The sequence below is a fragment of the Numida meleagris genome, chromosome 18, assembly GCF_002078875.1.
Source record: "Numida meleagris isolate 19003 breed g44 Domestic line chromosome 18, NumMel1.0, whole genome shotgun sequence".
Classification (NCBI taxonomy): domain Eukaryota; kingdom Metazoa; phylum Chordata; class Aves; order Galliformes; family Numididae; genus Numida; species Numida meleagris.
The window spans coordinates 242,156-259,955 of NC_034426.1; the positions used below are offsets into that span (position 1 = coordinate 242,156).

Genomic DNA, 17,800 nt, shown 5'->3' on the forward strand with positions numbered 1-17,800 from the left:
AACTTAATGGAGAACTGGCCAGTCCTTGTGGGAGTCTTCTGATCTTGACCTGCTGTACACTCAGAGAAACCTGCACGTGGGAGAGTTTGATGTTTGTTATGGTCTCCCTGCTGCGGATTTTGACACTGCAGTGTACCACATAAGCACCATGGGATATGATCATCTCTCTTAAAAAAAAAAAAAATCAGTCAATGTTAGCTGTAGAGTAACTGCTCTGTTTTACTTGGTACCTGTTTAGTTACTGTGTACCAAACTTCTTGGCAAGCTCCACCAGTGACAAAACTTCCAGATTCCTTTGCTTGCCACAGAGGACAAACATTCTGCTTTTTCTCTGGGGATCGGTAAGCTAAGCTGTTCACCAGGTGCTGTCATATTACAGAAATCTCAAGGCCTGTTCAGTGCTTTTCTATAGACTCCTAGATAGTGTCAAGCAGAGAAGTCTTCTAGATACTCATAGCTTTGCTGATTGAGGCCATTTTGGCAAATAGCCTCTCTTGCACGTCCTCTCAGCCTGCTGTTCACCTTGTCATGAATGTGCTGATGAGGTGCAACAATTAGCCAAAGATCTAGCTCTTGCTCTGTGATTTTTGCCTTGGTGGCATGGAGCGCAGTGGTCAACCTTGGTGGTCAAACGTTGCAGCCAGCATTTGGATTTGCTCAAAAATTATTCTGTGGGAGGGAATCTTAATGCTTCTATCTGGAAGTAGATTACAGCATGTTCTTACATATCAGTAACTATTTCTAGTTGTAGTTTCAGTCCTGATTCTTTTGTTGCATTTGAAACTTAGGCTGGTATTGAGTTCATATACAGCAATACTACAATGTGAAAGGCTATAACGAATTAGACTGAAGCGCCCTCGCTTGATGGTGTTCTGTCTTAGTGGGCAGTAGATGTGTAGAAAAATGCAATAGTACAAATACACAATGATACCTCATCCAGTGTCTTAACTTTCCAGCATTATTGTGACATGTCAAGCCAAGGTTATATCATTCAGTGGTCCACAATGGGCATATTTTATGTAAATTTTTTCAAATATTGACCAGCCAATGTTCCTGTATATCAGCTTGCTTCCAGCTGTATTAGTTGATCAAGTGTTGTCAATATATTTACTGAGCTACTGTGCAAGATTTCAGCACTTGACATTTGAAACTTCATTAACAAAGGCTTGAATGAGCAAAGAATTAAATTCATGTCAGACTGTTGAGGTAAGATTGTCAAATACAAATGCATCCTATTTATATGACATTCAATTCTAAAAGTATGTTGTCTTTGTATAGCTAAAGAGTGAGACTAGTTGTGTATTTGAAATGCATGAGATCAAGCAGGGGAGGCAGGAGCCAAGCGTGGCTGGCCAAACCGAGGGGTAAAAAGGAACGGCAGGGAGAATGGAAGCAGGGATAGGTGGTTTGGGAGGAATACAGGGGTGATATCTGGATGTGCAGAGACAAAATCAGGAAAGCCAGGGGAAAACCAGGCAACGGCAGGGGTTGGAACTGGATGGTCTCTAAGGTCTCTTCCAACCCATGCCATTCTTCTGGTTCTGTGAAATAGCTGAAATACTTTTCTTAATTTAATGTACGTGCTTTAGGATGCAATAATATTTTCTTTAAGAATTGCTCATCTTTGTGTTTCTATAAATGCAAGTACTGTGGGCTTAAGCAATCCAGAATTAGTTTGCTATTCTCTGTCAAATGTACTGTTAGCATAGGTGTTGATCAGAAATACTTAACTGAAGGTAGGTTCGATTTTACAAAATAAAGTATGTCTGAGAAGAAGCATGAATGAGAATTTGAGCTTGTGCTTTTCTTGTACAGACAAGCGAAGGAGCGCAGCCACCGATGGCAGAATGAGTGCACTTCACCAGTCTGCATATGCTGCAGACCTTCCTGCAGAGACCACTGCGCCCAAGCAGGGACAGAACTTATGGTAATGTATGCTTTATGGCTGCAAAATACTCAAGGCATAAAGGTCAAGGAAACTATACAGAGAAGTCACTTAATAGGTCCTACTGCGTACCTTAGTCCTCTTTCAGTATTTAACAGCTGAATTAGTTTATAGGCCTTCCAGACCTCCGTTACTGATATTACTTGTAAACTGCGAATGGGCAGCTGATCCAAGAGACTGTAGAACCACTCTGATTAACTTAATCAAACTTAAAGCCAATCTAAATTAACCTAGTAAAACACTTCTTCGATGTATCGATTTTACGCATTTTATAATCAGAAGAATTGTTATTTGAAAAGACTTCCTGTGTTTTTTTGTTTGTTTAATTCTGTTTTCGGTATTGGCAAGCTGTATTTTAAACAAAAAAGCTGGGGGAGCAGCGACTTATCTGATTGTCTAGGTTTTTGTTCATGGCTCATCTTAACAGGCCTGAACTGTTGCTCATGGAGTCCTTCACATGAAATTAGTCTCTGTTGCTATCTTTGGAGCCATGCATATAGGCTGCATGTTCTTGTATCATGTAAGGCATGCAAAGCAGTCCCCCAGCTCCTTTCTTCCTAGGTCTCACAGCAAGTTGGGGGTGTGCATTTGTTCTCCTATAACACCGTTATGTGGATTTGCTTTTTGTTGCTACTGATGATTATTACAGCTTAGCAAACTATTCTTACATGTGGACAGCCAGTTATCCCTTTAATACTTCCTGATGCCAAGCAGTAGCCACCAACATGCCTTCTAAGTGATTCAAATCTAAACAATTGACTTTTAAGCACGTTTGATGACTTGTTCCATTGACTGGCTCTATCAGCATTTCTGATCTTTAAAGAAAATCAATGTCAGATGTTGCCTTGTGTGGTAAGGAGCAGTTAGCAGTGTCTCCGTGACAGAAGGAAAAATGGCTGCAGCAATACCTACCAAATTACTTGTGAAGGATTGTGTTTATCCATAATCCTGAAAAGTAACTCTCACAAAGTACTGGCACCTGCAGCTCCTTTGTAAGCAGTGGCTTTTCCCCAGAGTTTTCTCCTGCTGACACACAAGTGGGATTACGTCATCTTTGTGAAATATCACTAGTTGTGAGTTGAGCTCCAAAGTGTAGTTCCACTGCTGCCACACGTCAGAAGTCCTTTACCAAAGGATTGAAAGGCTGAGGTACTTAATGCCTTCTTTGCCTCAATCTTCAATAGTAAGACTAGTTACTCCCTGGGCACACGGCCCCTTGGGCTGGTAAATAGGGATGGGGAACAGAACAGGCCCTGCATAATCCATGATTATGGATTTGGACCTGCTCCAAAACCCAGGCACTCACAAGTCCATATGGCCAGATGGATTGCACCCTAGAGTGCTGACAGAGTTGACGGATGTGGTTGCCAAGCTGCTCTCCATCATCCTTCAGCAGTCCTGGCTAACTGGGGATGTCCCCGTGGACTGGAGACTGGCAAATGTGATTCCCATCTTCAAAAAGGGCTGGAAAGATGATCCTGATAGCTGTAGACCTGTCAGTCTCACCTCAGTGCCAGGGAAGGTTGTGGAACAGATGATCTCGGGAGCCATCATGGATCATTTAAAGGTCAGCCAGGGGATCAGGCCCAGTCAGCATGGGTTTACGAATGGTAGATCCTGTTTCACAAACTTGATTTCATTCTGTGACAAGATGACCTGCTTAGTGGACAAAGGTAAGGCTGTCGATGTGGTTTACCTGGACTTCAGTAGAGCCTTTGACACTGCCCCCCACAACATCATTGTGGAGAAGCTGGGTGCCCATGGTTTGGATGGGCATACGCTCTGCTGGATGAAACACTGGCTGGGTGGCTGGGCCCAGACAGTTGTGGTCAATGGAGTTAAATCCAGTTGGTGACCAGTCACGAGTGGTGTCCCTCAGGGCTCAGTATTGAGGCTGCTTCTATTCAACATTTTTATTAATGATCTTGATGAGAGGATTGAGTGCACTCTCAGTAAGTTTGCAGACAACACCAAGTTGGGAGGGAGTGTTGATCTGCCAGAGGGTAGAAAGGCTTTACGGAGGAGCCTGGGTAGACTGCATCGATGGGCCAAGGTAAACCGTATGAGTTTCAATAGGGCCAAGTTTTGGGTCCTGCACTTTGGTCACAACAACCCCAGACAACCCTACAGGCTTGGGGAGGAGTGGCTGGAAAGCTGCCTGACGGAAAGGGACCTTGGTGTGCTGATGGACAGTTGGCTGAATATGAGCCAGCAGTGTGCCCAGGTGGCCAAGAAGGCCAATGGCATCCTGGCTTGGATCAGGAATGGTGTGTTATGCAGGACTAGGGAAGTCATCCTCCCTTTTGACAGTGCTCGACACTGGTGAGACCCCACCTCAAGTACTGTGTTCAGTTTTGGGTACCTCAATACAGAAAGGACATTGAGGTGGCTGGAGCAGGTCCAAAGAAGGGCAGCAAGGCTTGTGGAGGGCTTGGAGAATAGGCTGAACGAGGAGAGACTGAAGGAACTGGGGCTGTTCAGTCTGCGTAAGAGGAGGCTGAGGGGAGACCTTACTGCTCTCTTCAAATACCCAAAAGGTGATTGCAGTAGGACTGGGTTTGGTCTCTTCTCACTGATGACAGGACAGGGGGAAATGGCCTCAAGTTGTGCCAGGGGAGGTTTAGGTTGGATTTCAGGAAAAACTTCTTTCTATAAAGAGTTGTTAAGCACTGGAATAGGCTCCCCAGGGAGGTGGTTGAGTCGCCATCCCTGAATGTGTTTAAAAACCGTTTGGATGTGGTGCTCAGGGACATGATTAGCAGTGGGTTGTTAGAGTTAGGGTAGTGTGGTTAGGTTGCTGTTGGACTTCATGTTCTTGAAGGTCTTTTCCAACCTGAGCAATTCTGTGATTCTAAAGGTGTTCCTGCTCTCCCATCAGGAACTGCTGAAGAGACTGACATTTGTGGACATCTTTGTAATTCTCTTCCCTTTCCTTTCATTGTTAGAGGGTTATAGGAGATAGCAGAGATTCTCCTGTGTACCTTCACTCTGTCTAATGTTGCAGGGGGAAATCTCCACCTCTTTTTCAGTCTAGTTGTTTGTACATCTTGTCACGTGGCCAAATTAAAGAAATTGGGTATTCCTAGAGCATGGGTACTAAACAAGAGGTCATAGATTGTATGATTTGCAAGAAAGTTCTCTCAGCTCTTTCTGACTGCCTCTTTTACTGCTACTTCATTTAGCAGAGATGAAAATACATGTTCCAGTAGAAGGACAAACTATGAAAGAAAAGCCATAGCTTGAACTACTAGTGCACATTGCTATGAACTGAAGGTAATGTAGAGCCAAATCAGATGAGCTATGTAATACAGTACCCCTATAAGTTGTAATTCCAGGCTGAGTTTGAAAAAGCACAGCACATCTAATACAGCACTGCTGAATTTCTCAGGTTGGCAATTATTGCTGATGTGCTGAGAGAATTGGAGTTGTTACAAGGCTTAAAAGTGCTGTATGGAGTAAGTAGTCATACAACACAGGAGAAGCAACTTTATGATCCGGGTCTTGTCTAGCCTCAGGACAGAATTATATTCTACTTTTGAAGAACGGAAGAACAGCTTTGTAAGAAGTGACGAGAATACTGAATCTAAGCATACTATGGTGTTTAAAAAAAGAGAACAAAGTAATTAAGAATCTTACTTTAAAAAAAAAAAAAATAAAGGTTAAATTGGCAGCCAGAAACCTATAATGCTTTCAGAGACTTTCAAAGAGATCATGAAATCATAGAATCATTAAGGTTGGAAAGGACCACTAACGTAACAAAGTCTGGCTCCAGCCCACCTCAGCCATGCCCACAGTCCCTCAGTGCCACATCTCCCCAGTTCCAGAACACCTTCAAGGGTGGTGACTCCACCATCTCCCTGGGGAGCCTGTGCCAACGCATCGCCTCTTCCGGAGAAGAAATGATTCTTAATATCCAACCTAAACGTCCCCTGGTGCAACTGGCCTTCCTACCCCCAGGCAGATCAGCTCTTCCTCCCAACTTGGTGTCATTTGCAAACTTCCTGAGGGTGCACTCACTCTCCTCATCCAGACTGTCAATAAAGATATTAAATCGATCTGGCCCCGGTACTGACCCCTGGGGAACACCACTGGTGACCAGCTGCCAGCTGCATGGAACTCCATTCACCACCACAGTCGGGGCCTGGCACTCCAGCAGTGTTTTACCCAGCCAAGTGTACACCTGTCCCAGCCATGGGCTGCAGCTTCTCCAGGAGAATACTATGTGAGACAAAGGCTTTACCTAAAATCTAGGTAGATTATGTCCAGCCTTACCCTCATCCACCAGGTCGATCACCTGGTCATAGAAGGATCGTCTTAGTTCCCTTGCTAGGTATTGCCTCTTACCTTTAGGAAAGAAAGTTTTTAGGAAACCTGGGGGAAAAAAAACAACTATAAGGAAACATTCTCATAATGATTCATATCACGATAAGGAATATTAAAAGTATGGCGGCATGCCTAATAACCGTGATTGAGTCTAATGAAGGAAATGAAAAGGAATATAAACCAAAGTATGGGCTGAGAACAAAACAATTTTTCTTTTTTGGGAGCAATCTTATTTCACAAGATCTGTTGTTAACAGGGCCTGGCAGAAGCTGAAGTGCCTTAGGTTAAGAAGGAAGCTTTTCTCATGAGAGAACAATTGGCTGGGAAACAAATCACATAAATACTGTAATGTCTGTGTTCATAGGGGTCATAGTGAGTAATGTCAGTGGAGAATGGGGAAGTCTCCTTAAGAAAGTGCATTTTATTTTGATGCAGAAATGAGGAATCAAAAAATTAAACCATGAAATGGCAGATGTTGTTTGAAGTAAAGAGAAAAGTACTACTTCAGAGCTGCTGATATCCCCAACTTGCTGCTACTAGCTGCTATGGATCTTCTCATTTGTACCTGCTCAAAACAGCAGTTGGACAAGTCACTGAAAGAGGAGTTCGTTGACATATGCTAAGCACAAACATTCTTGTCCTGGCATGCAAGAAGGTTATCAAAGAGCAGATGCTAAAATCTGCAGAGGCAGGTTGAAGAAATGTCACTGTATGTCTGCTCTGCTCTTTTGCCGCTCTGAAATAAAATGCTGGGCTAGGTGATTTTTTTTATTTTTTTTTTTTGTCTGGCTCTTATGTTATATAATGTCTTTGACTTCTGTCCTATCTGGTGTATGCTAGGAAGGACTGCTAACAATCATAGCATTTGCTGATTTTTTTTACTGAATGAGAATATCATGCCTATGTGCACTGTTCTCACAACCATGTTGGTAGCAAGCAATGAAAATAAATGATCTGAGCCAGACTGACACCTTCATGCCCTTCAAGTCAGCAGAGGGTACAACGGCAGCTTTTCAAAGAAAACATAACCACTTTTAACTGAGCCTTCTTTGGTACCGTCTGCGTGAATTTCTGCTGACTGCGCCAGCAAAAGCCATTTCTACAGAAAAACAGTAAGCTCCCTCCACTGAAAGACTTTTTCTTTAAATCTCTAGGACTGCAGAGAGCCTTTCTGACAACTATCACCATTTACAGGCTAGTTCCTACAAAAGGACAAGCAGTGACAACCTGAGGACTGTTATGTCAGGGAACAGCAGCAACTACAACTTCCCTCTGAGGAAGTCCGTATTTCTGTTACGGTATTTTGCTTTCTGGCCGTTGCCATTGATCTCTCCTGTCTCAAGAATTCCCATGAACCTAGATGGTACAGAGTTGTCTCCTCCTTGACTGCTTTTTCACATTGTCCTTGCATACCCTGAAAGTCCTTGAAACTGTACTGAAGTCCTTGGGCATGTATACCCCCGGTTGTTTGGATACAAGGTCTGGTTCATCTGTAACTCATAATGTTAGCGTATGGTATATAGGAAGTTTCATTTCTTTGTGTTCTGCTTTATCTTCTGCCACCTGTCTCTTTTTCTTAGTAGTGCATCTAAAATGAAATTAAGAGTAGCCTCACGCTGCACATAGCTTTACCTTGCTGTACTTAAACTGAGTCTTTGAAATCAGTACCAAATTAACTCCATGAATGGTGGTTTTTCAGTCTTGCTCCTTTTCTCCTTGAGAATGGAAGTTTATAGGACATTGGTAAGGGGAGAAATAGAATCCATACTTCCCCAAGAGCTACAGGAACAGTATAGCATGGAAGCGGTTTTTGCTTTCAGTACTCTGCCCTCCAAGAGAAAAGGGCCTGCTGTCCTATCCTAGAAGTGGTGAGGCTGATTCATTTTTTCATTCAAATCATAAATGTGTGGATGTTTGTCTAGCTTCTGTCTTTTCCAGACAGAAGAACCAGTCTCAATTCTAATATTGTATACATTCACTGGTATTGATGCCTATTAAAATCTCCCTGTTTAAAGTTTCTGGGCACATTGTCCCTGAAAAAGTCTTTTGTCCATACTTTAGTGCTTTGTGAGATACATGCATACCTGTCTTTCTGGCAAGAACCACAGGTTAGTTGAAACCTTTCTAGTATGTTAGTGTGCAGTAGACTTCTCACTCATCCTGGTCAGAATGCAGTTGAATTTTAAAAATAGTGGCATCTCTGCAGAGTAACTCCCATTGTTCTTCATCTATTAGGAATACAGCATGGTATGGCGGGTCCCCTCAGCAGACAATTTGAGTTAACCATGTGTGGGTGCTGACAGACTCCATTCTCACGCCTATATTCTACAGATGGAGTTTCCCTGTTTCCACCAACCCTCCAGAGCAGGTACTGATCCTGGGCTCCTTTAGATGTTGTCCTGATTTCTTCGTTCCCTAGTCTGCAGTCCAGGTTTTACACCTTTCTTTCCCTCGCAGCCTGAGAACAAGAGGGAATGTTCAACCCAAGTGAATGTGAACAGCTCCTTTTGAGTGAATACTTGTGTCACATCCCTTCTGTTACAATTGCTGACCAGCCTGCTGGCTTGTGCTGCTAGATGTGTAAGGAAAGAATCCTGACTGTTACTTAGGCCCTTATCCTAGACAGATTTCCCCATTTCAGGTCAGTTTGAAGGCCTCCATCTGATCTTGGTGCTCCCACGTGCATCTTTTCCATTACTTTAGATTGTGTTATTATGTATAAGCTCTGTGTCAAGTGACATGAATGACACCATTCCCTTCTCGCTTACTGAGAATCACAAGCTCATGGCCATGTTGTCTCCTCAAATAAAATGCCAGCCCTCTTTGTAGTGTCCACGCTCCCAGCCTTGTGCTGGCTGAGCCCTAGTTGGAGGTGCAGGCGGTTCCTTTGGGGTTAGGGAGTGCATGGAACTGGTTTGGGAAGCAGGAGCTGTAGCTGCACGTAACAACATGATGTCACCAAACACAGATGCATCTTTGTATTTGTATTTTGTGCATTTGAGTTCAAGCTGATGTAGAACAGATCCTACTCCTAGAAGTCCTAGTTCTTACAAGGAGGATTGGGAAAAATTGAGTGTCTGTTGCAGGTTTTCTGCTTTCCCTTCCCTGTTTCCTTTTCAGCAGGAGCAAAGTTGTGCCCTTATCAAATTTTTTATTACAATTCTATGTGTTCCATTTGGAAATTTGCAAGTCATGTGTTTATGTCAACTGAAGATGGAGTCGTAAATAAACCAAAAAGTTATTTTCTTCGGTGATCGTGAAACCAGTTCTCAAATTCCTTTGTTGAAACGCCAAGCACGTTATTCTCTGTTCACAGGACTGTGTTTAGCCAATGTATCAAAATCCATAAACTTATTTGCCATAACTTGAGTCAGCACTGCACTGCGCCCTCCCCGTGCCTGTTTTCAGCCCACTCGGGGTCAGTGGCGCACTGGTGTTCGATTGGTGCTGAGTGACAGGTTCATGCCAGGGCAGAGCCAGCACCACGGTGGAGCGATGGCCTGCATACGGCCCATGGCTTGGTTAGCCCCACCTGCCTTTCTTACAAAGCTGTTCCTTACAAGCACGTTCCCTGCTTTCTCGTTCTGGTCAGCAGCCTGTGTTGTCTTTCCCCAGACAGTCTAGTTGGAGAATCCAAGTGCCATATGTTAGCTGTTTCCAGTGGCCTTTCATTTTTACTAGAGAGGAAAACTGTGCAGAAAATTCCCCTCTTAGGTGTGTAGCCTTCGAGGAAAGCTGAGAAAGCTGGGGCAGTGTCTTCTCAGATATTTCCCAAGTGAATTCCATGACCTGTCAGTAGCAGTGATTTAATGCTGTTTCATCCCTACCTAGGCAACCTTCTCAGCACACTGAGAAATAGTGCTCTTTGGGTATCTGCAGGATGACTCGTTTGAAGCTTGCTTTATGCCATTCCCACGCTGTGACAGATCATTTATACTGAAACCTGATTTAGTATCAGTCCAAAGATTTACCCCAAGGTTTTGGAAGCAGTTTGATGCTAAAAAATCTAGAGAAGTGTGTCTATTTAACACAATTCCAGTAGTCTTAGAAAAGCCAGTCTTTGTGGTGATTTGTCTGTAGACCTTCCAGTGAATGTAGGAATGCTAATCACATCGCTCACCACAAGTGGCATCTGCAAGGAAAAGACAGGATTTGTACTGTTGGACGTTGTTTGATGTATGGTTGTCATGGGTTTGTGTGAATGTCTGTTGAATTCCATGACCAGTCTTTAAATGCTTTGGAAGCATCTGTGCTAGGCTCCAGTGGGTGAAGGATGTCTGGAGCTGCTCTGTCCTATTTCTCGTAGGGAGGGCATGCAGGAGACAGTGGTGGCCAAAAGATCTTGGTGTGCAAGTGAGGATGCCCTATAGGATTGGAATGTACTGAAGCAGATGATTGGCAAGGGACCATTTTTCTTCTGTTTTTAAACAATCAATTCTATGTTTTATTAGGGCAATCAATTTAATAAAGAAATGCAGGATGTTAGGCTGTTCTCCTAATATAAGCGTACTAGAGCTCTGAAATACTTTCTTTTCAGATAAGATACTGATATACAGATAAGTATTTCTGCCAGGATAAGAACCTCCTGTGGATACTGATATTCCAGGAGAGTCGGACGTCACCTTTCTCTAGTTGTTGGTTGGTTCATCTGAGCTTGTGCCCAAGAAGAAAACTTAGATCTGAGGTCTTCTCTGTGACTGGTGAGGATCACGTCATGGTGGTCACTTTACTATTGTTTCCACTTAAGAATGATTCTGCTGATCCTTCAGTTTCCTTTTTTAAGAAGCGATCATCTATTAGCTATACGAAACTCAGGTCCACCACTGCTCCCACCAGTACACGTTCCAGGAGGTGAGGCTCAATGCTATCACAGGGAAGAGCTGAAGGGGAAAAAAGAAAAAGAAAGATGCAGGTTTTCAGGTTGTCTCAAAGCTTAGTTTAAACTTATAGTCCTGCATCGTAACTAGCACTTTGGTTGTACTCTGGAGTTGCTGAAAGTGCCTGTTTAGAGAACTCTGCAGAATTTTTGCCCTTTTAGGTAACTGCAGACTACCATTGCTCTCTTGAAGGACTTTGTGAGCAGAGAGGTTTAAAGCTAATGAATATGCTTTTCAGATACTGTATTTAATCTTTCGGGTTAATGCAAGCTTCGTAGAAAGGAGGTCTTCTGTACTTGTGGAGGGCATAGCCTTCATAGTCTCAAATCTGTAACGTCAGCTATCATGGTCAAAGCTGGGACATACTCTTTTTTTAATCTAGGGGCTTTGGGGGTTAATGAAATCAGTTGAAGGCTCTACAGAAAGAATGATTAAATTGCCATGCTATGTAGTACATAATACGTTAATCTTTTCTAGTGCATCAAAAATGACATGCAGATTACTTAAGATGACTGCAATTTAGTGAATCTAATCTCTAGGGTAGATTACTAAATTCAAATGCCAATGTTTTAATAAATTTAATGGGGGGAAACATCTATAAATCAGTTCTGTGTTTATTTTGTTTTTGTTTTTCTTACCCTGAAACGAGCTACATTTGGGGACCTTGAAATGAGGCCAATCTTAGTCAGAATGCTTATGCCAGCATTACTGTAAGTTTTTCACCTTGTTCCTGAGGGTGGGATATAGATTAATTGTCATTCCTGTCTACTAATTCCTGTGAAGTGCTTAGGAGAAGGAGCTGTTGCTACAGAGATGGATTAGCTGATGTTGGTGCATGTTGTATCTTTCAGGTTTCTCTGCGACAGTCAGAAGGATTTGGATGAGCTGATAGATTGCCTGCACCCACAAGGAGTAAGAGAGAGCCAGCTAAAGGAGCGCTTGGAGAAAAAGTGAGCCTGCTGTTTCCCTGTGTCTCTTCTCAACTTCAAAGCACATCCTCATCATAGCAAGCTTTTCCATTCCTGGAGCAGTATTCAATACTTCGATTGTGCCTATGCAAGGGCAGATAACGAGAATGAGAAATTGTTCTTTTATAGACATTAACTGCAAGTATTACTCAGTAGGTAACGCTCAAAAGCATGAAGAGGTTCAGTCTTCAAGGTGTTCCTTGCAAGTGGAAGCAAAGGCAGTGCTGTTTCACCCACAGGGGCAGAGATACTACATGCTTTAAAGCATCCTTCAAGGAACGTTTCACACTAATGGAGCATGTAGATATCATTGGAAGCTATTGTTTCCCAGCACACTCACAACTCACAAGGCCCTGGTCTGCATATATTCAAAGGCTTTTCTTGATTTTCCAGGTATCAGGACATCACACATTCTATGCACTTGGCTCGGAAACAGAACTTGGGCCTCAAATCCTGTGATGGCAACCAGGAACTGCTGAACTACCTCCGAAGTGATCTAATTGAGGTTGCAACTCGGCTGCAGAAAGGAGGGCTGGGATATGTTGATGTGACACCAGAATTTGAAGCAAGAGTGAGTGAAAAGACAGAGTAGTACTAAGAAAGACAAACATGTTGATACTGACTCTGGAAGGTCTTTTTGGTTGTCCACTAATCAGGATCAGGAAAATCAGATTTATTGCGTAGATACTCTTTGTTAACTAGTATTTCAAGAATACACAGCTCTAGCTAGAGGTTGATTTGATGTAGGGGAGTCATAGCTTTGAAAATAGATGTCCTGCACAGCTGTGCAACTGTCCTATTTTCCTCATCTGTTGGAAGGACTTCTTTATGGAATTTCAGCAGAGCTCTTTTTGGCTCCTTTTTAGCTCTGTGTCAGAGCCAGAATGTTTTCTTGAGACAACAGGTTGTTTTTTTTCGGTGATTTTTCGTAAGTTCAGACCGCTTTAGACATGGAGTAATATTTACACCCACATCCGGGACATAAAGGACATTCTGTTCGTGGGTATATCTGCTCAGTGAGCTGAGTATGGCAGTGTTCTGGCTAGTTCGGCCTTGCTCACATGAGGATTTCTGGTGTTCTGTACCTCCTTAGGAGTTGGTAAACCTACCTGATATGGGTAGAGTACACACTCTTGAGACTAGTGCATGCTCTTCCTATCAAAGGGTGACACTGTCTTGGAATGCTTAGTAATCTGTTAAACTGCATCCTCAGTCAGTACAGAGACTTCTCTGTGCAGATGTAATCCTAAGTGTTAAGAGAATGATGGGAAACATGAAATGACTGAAGGAATGGAAGAGTTGCTTTTTCTTTTTTTCCCCTAAATCATCTTGCTCTTTTTTCTTTTTTGAACTGACATAAGTATTCATGTGCTATGCATGATCATTAGCTACATGTGAACTCCAGCAGAAGCAGCAGCAGTGTGCTGATTCCATAACCAAGTGTGGGATTTGGTATATGGTAACACTGCATTAAGTATCACAGGTATCCACTGACAGGACAGAACCTCCTAAAACAGTGCAGAGAATGATGTCCAACTGATAAGTGACTGTATACTCTTCCTAACAGGTATATTCACTAGAGAGCCTGAAGGATTTTGGAGAGTGTGTAATTGCACTCCAAGCTGGTGTTATTAAGAAGTTTCTGCAAGGCTTCATGGCCCCCAAGCAGAAGAGAAGGAAACATCAAGGAGAGGACTACGTTGCCAAGGCTGAGGAGGTAGATGAAGAAAAGAAAATGGCAGAAGAAGCTAAGGTATTGTTCACTTCAGGGCTCTTTTTCAGTCTTGTACTGTCTTTGTTCAAAGAGTGACATTAAATTTCATCGGACAGTAAATCCTGTGCAGCAATCCCTATTGCTAATTTAGAGTGCAGTGGGTTTGTTGTTTATGGGTCCAGATGTTCCCTGGTTATTCTAAAGAATAAAGGTATTAGCAAAGTAAAAATCCTTCTGTGTAAGTTGCAGTATTCCCTCTATAGACAGGTACATGACTTGGCCCTTTTCCTGACTTCCTTTGTGAATTTCCTCAGACAAGTTGAATACTTCAATAAAAATGTATTACACAGCATTTTTAGGGAACTTAACAGGAGTTGTATTTACGAGAGAGAACTGATGGTGTCTTAATGCCTTTGGTCCACAAAGAGGAAGAGAGCACTGCTGAGGTTTTGGTATGTATGAGAGAGTTAGGTTCAGGTAAATATCAGTGTTAGGCATGTTATTCAGGAAGATACAAAAAATTTTGTTATGGATGGAGTTGCCCACAGCAATGCAGGCTGGACTACACACAACTTGTCTGGACATCTGGGTGGAAGAGCTGGATGTGCCTGTGGTTGGAAAGTGGTATTGTGAGGGTATAGGCGTAGCCTCCCAAATCAAAGCTGAGAAGGCATGGAGGGGAGCTGCAGAGGATGTGGTAGATTCTTGCAGGCAGTTGAGCTGTACCAACATTTCAACATATGAGGACGTTGTTTTTTTTTTTCCTGAGTTGAGTGGGACATTGGTGACACAGGATTTTTTTTTCTTCTTTTCCTCTCTTCAAAATTATCTGCCCTGATTGGTCATTGTCTTTGGTAGAAGTTGCAAAACCAGGATTGGAACAGCAGGTGCATTTGAAATTTCCAGACTAGAAAAATAATAGGTGTTCGACTTGTGATGTTTGTTTTTTTGTTTTTGTTTTGAAAGCTCTTGTGAGCATGTGCTGAACCCTTCATCTCATTACTGGGTCTTTGTTATGCTGTGGCATCGCCGTGTTAAGAGAATGTTTGGGTAGTTGCTAGAAATTTTTCACATTCTTCAGTTGTGCTGAAGTATTTAATTTTTTTAACTTTGTTGAATCTTCCAGTCTGTAGTGTGATGGGAATGGGAAGCTCCTTTATTCTAAAAGCTCTCGGCAGAATATAACTATAAAAATCAGTTATCTCTGGAACAGAAAGAACATGGATCATGGTATTTCATATATCTATAGCAGCACCATATCATACTTTATGTTGTGTTTTAAAGCTGTATCTGTAAGAGTTATTCCTGTAGGGTATACATTCAGGGTAAACATCCGATTTACTACAGTATCGAAATGGATAGTAATTTAGCAGTGAGTTCTGTACCTGAGCCCTAGCCACTTCCCTGCTAATACTACAGCTGTGTTAGATGTGAAACCTGAGCTCTTATTTGCCAGAAAAGTGAGTCATTTTGATCATGAATGGTTTGATTAGTTTTGGCATTCTACCATAGAGCTTTGCTGTCTTACTTGACAACAAGGCAAGGCCAGGCTTCATTAGCAGAGTTTTCAACTACCGGAGCTTAGTTAGAAAAAAAAAAAGCGTAGTATGACTGAAACATCCTGATTTGTACTTTCTTCCTTCAGAAACCAGCTGGAACAGTAATGTTTCTGAATACTGCGGGGTTTAAATTCAAAATAGCTTGTGATTACTTTTTGCAGTATTACCCAATTTCTTTAATGTGGCTACATACCTCATTACACAGCTCGGCCCTCTAGTTGCCGCCTGCAACGTGGTGTTGCAGGTCTCCCTCTGGAGCACAGTGTTTTTTGTCGTGCTGGTGTCTCTACAACATTAATGCAGTGCAGTGACCTCTTTAGCTTTCTTAGACACTTGTGTTCATACAGGAAATACTGAACTTTTTGGATTTATTTTTGTGTTCTTACATAGACTTTGAAAAACAAATCTCAAGTTGAAGTCTTCTAGAGCCATAGCTGCATTGAGAGCACATATCAGGGAAAATACAACATGACTGTACTGGAAAGACAGACTTAGTGTGTTTGCAGGCTACAGCAGAGAAATTGTGATCTGTTCTGTCGCATTTTCCCCATGAGAAGCAAGTTGGGGCTCAATAGGCATCTGTCTGCCGGCATAATTGTCTGTACCAAAGGCTCCTGCTGGCTCAGCTCCCCAGTCAGAGCAGCACTGCCGAGGGGCAAAAGTTTGCAGTGCAGCCCTGGCTTATGGCTGCTTCTGAAAAATCTGTCTTTTTGCACACATGTTCCCATGTGGGGTGGCAGTAGCACTGGAGTTGTCCCAGCACAGGACAGGGCATCACCTGCAGGGCCTTTGCAGCACAACATGCAGCACAGCTGCCTGAGCACAGGTAGGCTGCCCGCCCTGCTGCTCAGGGATGGCTGCGAGGGATGAGGCGTGGGGGTAGTTCTCATCCCCAAACCCTGAGGGCAGAGAGCTTCTCAGAGTCACAACCAAAGGGTTATGGTTTCAGAGGTGGTTTCTGAGGCACTTCTGTCATCTTAGGGTGCCAGACGAGAGCTTCTTGGTGGCAGGTCTGTCCATCTTTTCCAAGCAGGTGTTTTCTGTCACTCTGAAGTTGAAACGTGACCGAGGCTGCCTCTGATAGTGTATTTGTGGGGTTTTTTTTTGTTTTCCCTGCTAGAATGCTCCATTCCCATTGGGAGGGTATTTGACTTTCTTCAGTCTTCTGTTTTGCACAGCTGGCAATCAGAACTCCCTTGATAATGGTGCTGCTAAAATGCCATAGTCTCATGATGCTTGGGAAGTGAGGCTGAAAATCTGTGAAATTCCACAGGCTTGGGGAGAAAAATCTGAGCACAACGTGCCAACAGCTTTTGCAGATTTATCTTGGCCCAGCAGTTCTGCTGTATGCTAGCAGCAAAACCCATGAAACAGTTACTTGGAAAATCAATCACACAGTATGTGAAGCACCTCAACAATGCTGTGCAAAGAAATAGAACAATGCTGTGTAATCTACCAAAGTAGGCAATGCAGGTTTCCGTTTGTCCTGAATGTCTTGGGCTCCAGGTTGTACGCTAGCAATGGCAGCAATGTTGTTGGCTTACTAGAACAGTTTATGTGTTTTTCCAAGCATCTAATATACACTGTGCTTCCTCAAATGCAGTGGGAGGAGAATGTGCAACTCTGCAAAAAAAAAAAAAAAAAAAAAAAAAAAAACCAACAACAAAAACTGGGTTTTGTTTGGCTTCTAAATTGCTGTCAGCTGCAGAGTTTAGTTTTTCCCATCTGACACTTCACTGTTTGTTTTTTCATTCTCCTGGGGTAGAACGCTAACTTGAGTTCTATTATGTCCCTGTCATGTCTAGGCCATCACCTCACTGTTGTAAAGCAGAGGATTAATGATAGAGTTGGACGTGCAGTGGCTCTGGATTACTCCTCTGTTCTGGTGCATTTCCGATCTACAGTAATAACTTTTTCTAAACCCCCTGGAGCTGAGTTGGAGGTTTCACATGCGGCTTACTGTGTGCAGACCAAGCGCAAATCTCAGGCTCTCATCCTTGCTTGCAGCTAATTCTGAGATTTCACATGTGCTGAGGTCATCCCATCTCAGGAGAGGGGCTGGTTTTATATCTGGGACTGTCTCATCTGATTGCAGTTGATGTCACAGTCCAATTTGGCAAGGAGGATGGAGCGTGTGGCAGCTCCTGCAAGTGGGCTCGGGCCTCTCTGCGGTATCCACTGGAGGGCAGCACAGGCTGCTCCAATCTCCCCTGCTTGAGCGATGGTGCCAGCTGTCTCCTGACTTTCATTCCACATTATACAGTGCTAGATTTCTGCTTTTTATTTTCTTAGCCTGCCGATTATTTGGATTAGACGTTCAGGGTAGGAATCTAGAGGAGTTCATGTTGGTTGTTCCAGCCTGGCCATAAAATGCAGCAGGGCTGTGCTAGTATGAACAAACTGTCTGATCCAGT

The 17,800-nt window shown here is 43.1% G+C and overlaps 1 protein-coding gene across 2 annotated transcripts in view; it reads left to right on the plus strand.

The window, feature by feature from the left end:
• Nucleotides 1–17,800, plus strand: part of BAZ1B (bromodomain adjacent to zinc finger domain 1B) — a 47,976-nt gene that overhangs the window by 19,404 nt on the left and 10,772 nt on the right. For both annotated transcript variants that reach the window (XM_021415428.1, XM_021415427.1), the window contains exons 10-13: nucleotides 1,816–1,927; nucleotides 11,997–12,095; nucleotides 12,507–12,684; nucleotides 13,681–13,866. In XM_021415428.1, the coding sequence (XP_021271103.1) occupies nucleotides 1,816–1,927; nucleotides 11,997–12,095; nucleotides 12,507–12,684; nucleotides 13,681–13,866 (575 nt within the window). The remainder of the gene's footprint in view (nucleotides 1–1,815; nucleotides 1,928–11,996; nucleotides 12,096–12,506; nucleotides 12,685–13,680; nucleotides 13,867–17,800) is intronic.